Here is a 6,548-nt window from a genome sequence, read left to right as displayed (position 1 = left end):
AGCAGTCAATCTTGCAACCCTCTTCTTAGTGTCTTCAAGGAAGATATGTTGCTCAAGTTTCATTGTCAGGATCATAGTCTTTACCACACATTGCAGATCTACAAGACATGACAAAGGATATTGGAGGTCTTTGAAGTGTGTGTATTGATGCGTCAACTTTGGAAATGTATTCCTGGTGTCCACCATTTCATGAATGCTTCATTATGGCAACAAATACTGTAACTTTGATTTTGAAAGAGCCCAAACATTTTGAGTATGATGCTAGTCGAAGTATCAGTAATTGTGTATGTTTTAAAATGGATTTTATCCAGTGTTTGGCTTGGTAGGCTGTTTTTGAAAGGATTGGGAAGTATAATCACTTTCCGAAAAAAAGCCACCCTAAATACTACACACACACACACACACACACACACACAGACACACACACACACACACACACACACACATCGAGGTTAACTGGAATGTTAACTTCCTTCTTGCATCAAATTAGTTTGAATACCTAACGATTTACATTTTTATTGGAGTAATTTCACTACATATGGTGAATCTGTGGCCACGCATAACCGATTTAGCGGGGTTCGGTCATCCTTTGGGCGTGGATGACTCCTAGACAGGACGCACTCCACTGTGCGTAGTCGACGGGAATAGTACAGCGTTAATGGGGCGACGGTCTGGCTCTTATAGCAGTATTATTCCTGCAAGCTATGCATGGCCTTTATGGCCCACCATCTTTATTGCAAGACAATGTTTGATCTCAAAAGGCCACTACTGATGCTTGCTGGTACTTATTTGAACTTTTTGTCTATATGTCATATGTATGGCGTTTGTCATCACATTAAACATTATGATTACATTCTTAGTTCTATTATTTCTGAGAAACATTTCTTTGCATATGCTTTATACCACTTGACCCTATATTACTGATGCCTAGTAAGGAAGCACATATAGCACGTATTCGTGGCTAACTGGAATGTGACTTCCTGCTTTGCTTTGAATTAGTTTTCATATCTAACGAGGTGCATTTTTATGGGCGTAATTTCACTACATATGCTGATAAAACCAGGATACCGATAAAGGTTTCTGGTAGCATTAGACCTATATACTTCAGCGTATATTGGACATGCTTTTACAAACACAAATAGAGTTAAAGGCAACATCTGAATGTTCCTGCGTTTGATAGATAGGTGTAGTATAATGATAACAATATGCAAACATATTCACGTTGTGTACTACCTTCATTAGACATACATTATGTTTGAAAAAAAATAATTCAAACTGTGCCAAGTGTTTGGGCTGCAATACAGCGCATTCTGTGAATTCAATTGCTACACCTCCGACACTGGTGTTAAACAGTGAACTTCCTTCCCTCCATCTCTCTGAAGTCTCTCATCTTGTATGCTGATATCTGATGCTGATACCACGCTGACGTTTGTCCGAACACTTGCTCCACTCTCACATGTTTCCATGATGCCATGACCCTCAGATATAACTGAATCCATGGACACTTTGGCCTTTTCCCTGCGCGTATCGCCATGAAAGTTGCCATAACCATGCGTATTACATTCACTGGCATCCGAGTTATTGCCATTTCCTTCAGGGTCCTGTCTGAAACCAACGATTTTTTTGTTTAGATTTTCGTCTACAGATCCACCCTTGGGTATACTTGGTATGCGCTCAATATCACAATTTACCGTTCCATCTGGAGTTGCACCGTGATTACAGCTTGATTCGAGTTTGATGTCTTGGTCCTTGCTCTCTAAACGGTCCATCTGCATTACTGTTTCAAATCTGGAACAGAGAACAGGAGAATGTTGAAAAAAAAACATTGCTCGTACTACTCACAAATAACGGAGATAAACAAAGAAGGTAAGATATATTTGCCAACCCATAGTCCATAGTCAGTCAGGGGATGTTTCCCAAGACAGAAAAGCCCAAACAAACTTCTCACCTTAGTATATTTTAATTTCAAGTAGTTACATGCACATGGAATTCCTTTAGAAAATAGGAATTTCAGAATATGACAGTCTATAAAAAATACCCCAAACACCATATACCATCTCTGTTGAGGCTTCCAAAAGACAAGAAGTAAACTTTTATAAAAAAAACCCTGTAAAACAGCGCTCTAAATGTCTAACTGCATTCAAACTACCGTCATATATTCAGGATATCTCTGGCCAACGAGTTTTCCAGCACCACCGAGACGCTTCCCATAACCACAAACAAACTAAACTTAACCAAAAGCAGAACATAACGATATGGGATGCACGATATTTATATAGGCACATATCCACGCACTAGTGCATGCTCAAGGCGCTGGTACTTTTCTCCCGATCACTGGATGTCAGTCTCAACAGAACATCGTGTTTCAATCTCAGCTCCCTTGGGGGTACACAACTCTTGATGCCACTTGGCGCACCGAGTTTATTGTAGCTCTCTCATCCTAACGGTGTACCCATTAACAGCTGGGTGGGTGGGTGGACATTGTCCGGGTTTACTGCACGTTGCTGTACCCGCAACTAGCCACGTATTTATGTGGCCACCATCTGGTCATATACCAACGGATTCATGGGTTCTTGTAAGTGCACAGGGTAGTGTACTGTACACGGGGGGCTGTTACAACACAGAAAGCTGACTCCAAGGTTTTTACACCCGGTCACAGGTGGACTCGACCCCGACACCTCAACCTCGCTGGATCACTTGCCTAGCGCCTTAGCCAGCTCGCTCACCGCGCCCTTTTAACTATACTGCAAGCACCCCGTAAGGTATCTCACCAATCCCTGTGGGTTACAAACCCCAGCACAGCCCCTCAGGTTGCCTAGCGCCTTAGCCAGCTCGCTCACCGCGCCCTTTTTAACTATACTGCAAGCACCCCGTAAGGTATCTCACCAATCCCTGTGGGTTACAAACCCCAGCACAGCCCCTCAGGGAACAGTCACAAGGTCCAAACAAATACAAGCAGCATCAAACACCATAATGCACGAAACATCTGACACATCACTTGTATCTTATATAACTAAACAAATAACAAAAATAAAACACCAAGCCTAACAAACACCAAAACTGTCAAAACATCCGACAGGGTGGCATACAAATGAAAACTCATTTACTTTGTTCAGTATCCAATTCAACCAAGTCCGAAAATGAACCCTAAATCGTATTCATAGTGTTCACAAAACTCCTACAAATTAAAATTCACCCTACCTCATAAATCACTAAGACAAGTCTATCCTCGGCAGAATGTGTCAGTGGGTTTAGTTATACGCCACACTCAGTCATATTCCAGCTATACTGCGGCGGTCTGTAAATAACCGAGTCTGGACCAGACAATCAAGTGATCAACACAAACATCGATTTAAGCAACTGGGATATGATAACATGTGTCAACCTAGTCAGAGAGCCTAACCACCCGGTCCTATTTGTCGCCTCTTAAAACAAGTATGGATCTTCACGGATGAGTCCCTGTAGTACCAGCTGGGGCTTAATCATACAAGTCAAGGAGGGCATAAACCACAAAGACGTGGTCTAATCTAGAAACCAATGGCATCCAAATAACAAATCAAAATATAAATAAATATTGTATATGCCATATCATACATAAACCAACAGAAGCTTAGGACACAGTTCCTCAAGCAAATAGGATTATTGTACAGTTTGTTTCAAACAATAATTTAATAAATATTGTATATGCCATAACATACATAAACCGACAGAACCTTAGGACACAGTTCCTCAAGCAATTAGGATTATTGTATAGTTTGTTTCAAACAATAATTTATGTATATACAATGATGGTGGAGACGCAATTTAAATCCTGGAACAGGAACATATTCAGCTCTTGACTTGTCAGTAAGTGACTCCAGCTTCCTAAATGAATTTGAATGGTCAGTCCACGATGACCATTGTGGAAGTGACCATTTTCCTACTATACCTAAACGTGTGACCCCATCTGATACCCCTCCAATATCCAGATGGAATTTTAACACGGCTAACTGGCCTTAATATGCCATACAATGTGCTGACAAACTTAAACCTGAACATTTTATTGATGTTCCTGATGCTATCAAGTGCTTTTCTGATGAACTATATAACATTGCTGATGAGTGTATTCCAAAGTCCGCTGCAATTCCACATATTCGAAAACCTTGGTTCAACGATGAGTGCAAACAAGCTAGGAAGGCAAATAAAAAGCAGAACATTATTTTCGGCGCCACCCTATGGTACATAATTTAAACACTTTCAAGATTCTAAGTGCTAAACCGCGGCAAACATTTAAAATAAATAATTGCCCATCTTTGAAAAAATATGTATCCAAAATAAATTCTCGAACGCTGGGGTTGTGGAAAGTGTGGAACAGAAAATCAAAGATAAAGGTACTAAAATCTAGCGTCCATCATCTGAAATATGGAGATCACTTGATTACTGATAGATCAGATATTGAGAATAAACTGGTTGAAACTCTTGCCAAACATTCCTTGACGGGAGTGCCATTTAGAGACAGTTCAGGGTCTTTATGTGGTTTGTATTTGCGACAAAATGTATGCAATTAGTTTTTGATTTAGAAAATTTAAAGCCGTTTTCAAGACACCATGTTTTGGTAATCACTTGGTGACACGTCTGGAGAGTAGGGGGGATGCGGCAAGATTTCGTACCCGCATTCCTGGACAGCAGTGGCTGCAACGCGAGAGGTGTGTACTGGAGCATTGTCTTGATGTAGAAGAATACCACGTCTGATCTTACCCCGGCGCTTCTCCTTGATTGACTGTCGCACTTGCCTCAATAAGTTAGCGTAATATTCCCCATTCATTATTCTTCCTTTTGGTAAGTAATCTATGTGGATGACGCCTTTGCTATCCCAGAAGACTGTCACCATTACCTTCTGCACTGATCTGGAGGCTTTGAACTTTTTGGTCCTGGGAGAAGTGACATGTTTCCATTCCATGGATTATTGTTTGCTCTCAGGATCATAGTGGTGGATCCAGGTTTCATCACAGCTTACTAGCCTAAAGTGAAAATCTTCTGGATTGTTGTTGTATCTGTTTAGCATGGAATTGCTTATGGTGACCCTTGTTGGCTTCATTTAATCTGTAAGCATTCTTGGCACCCATCTTGCCACACCTTAGACATGACGAGATGTTCATGAAGAATTGTCTTGATGGATCCGTGTGAAATGCCTGTGGTCTCCTCTAACTCGTGGAGTGTGATTCGACAGCACAAGTTGTCCAGCACAAGTCTATGCACTCTGTCAATGTTTGCCTGACCAATGCTTGTTGTTTGGCGACCTGAAGGGTGTCTCTTTCTGTCAGTGTGAGCTGTTCAATACCTTCTGAGAGTAGGATACCAAAACTTACATATCACATCAGTTACAGCCTTAGGTTCAATGTACCATAGGCTGTGACACCTGGGTGTGAAACATTTCGTTTAATTCTAGCATTTTAAAAGACTCAGATTTGATAACAGACTTGTAAATAGATAATCATTTTATGATTTGAAGTTTAAATCGGTAACTAAGATTTTAGTGGCTGTATCCTCGAGGGGGGGTTAAATTACTGTAAAATTATTGTCCTCCTGAGAGGGTACGTGAAGTGTTTTCATCTAACTTTACCAACACGGGACACAACACCTTGAAACCATCGTCGTTTTATTTACAACCACCACAGGAATACAGACGGTAGCGCGCCACACGCATTAACTGCACGGGCTTTTACAGCATACGGGGATGCTGTGGCCAGGTCACGGGACCAGGTTGCTACAACAAAATATGGTTGACAGCAGACAGATATAAAACAACCAAGAAGGTGTATCTACAGTACTTAAGTCCACAAACATTCAAAGTAAATTCAAACTCTTCGCTATTTTAATCGTAGTATATGTGTTCTTTTAAATGTATGCCTAGATGTGCCTAAGTTGCTAATGACTCACTTTTGTTGGTTACCCGGCCCCGTTCGCATTTCTGGGAATACAATGGCCGATCTTGCTGCCAAGGCAGCACTCAACAAATCTGTGACACCACTTCTAATTCTTTATTCTGACTATAAAGCTGGCATTAGAACTTAAACTCGTGATCTGATGCAGAAGAAGTGAGACACCCAAATAGGTATAAATAAACTACATGAAGTAAAACCCCACATTGGTTATACCAACTTGGGTTGCCAGTCAAGATTTGAAGGGGTCATTTTGCGACGATGTCGTATTAGTCATACACTCATGCATACTTGCTAAAAGGTGAGGATCCTTCGATCCATCCCTTGTGATGAGAGTGTCACGGTCATGCCAATCCTGCTTGACTGCGTTGAATTCTCAGTCACTTAAAAAACCGTTCAGGATCGTTCTAACACAGTCAGTGCTCATTTAGTTATTGGATGTTTAAAGGAAATTGATTTCTTGGTTGAATTATGAGTAATATGTTCTGTAAATAGAGGTATTTTAATGATCGGTAGTTTAGGTTAGTAACTTGAATTGTTAGTGGCTGTACCCTCAAAGGGGTTGAAGTATTGTAAACTTAAGTCCCAAAACATTCCAAAGTATATTTAGACTTCCCACTGTTAGTT

General features: G+C 40.8%; 1 protein-coding gene across 1 annotated transcript in view; it reads right to left on the bottom strand.

Moving 5' to 3' along the window:
• Positions 1-1,325: 1,325 nt before the first annotated feature.
• LOC137280914 (retinal guanylyl cyclase 2-like) overlaps positions 1,326-6,548 on the bottom strand; it is a 261,889-nt gene continuing 256,666 nt past the window's right edge. Inside the window, exon 18 of the mRNA XM_067812100.1 lies at positions 1,326-1,788. Within this exon, the coding sequence (XP_067668201.1) occupies positions 1,326-1,788 (463 nt within the window). The remainder of the gene's footprint in view (positions 1,789-6,548) is intronic.

This window comes from Haliotis asinina, chromosome 4 (genome assembly GCF_037392515.1).
Source record: "Haliotis asinina isolate JCU_RB_2024 chromosome 4, JCU_Hal_asi_v2, whole genome shotgun sequence".
NCBI lineage: Eukaryota > Metazoa > Mollusca > Gastropoda > Lepetellida > Haliotidae > Haliotis > Haliotis asinina.
The sequence above is the reverse complement of the archived record's forward strand: the minus strand, read 5'-3'. Positions and strand labels throughout refer to the sequence as shown.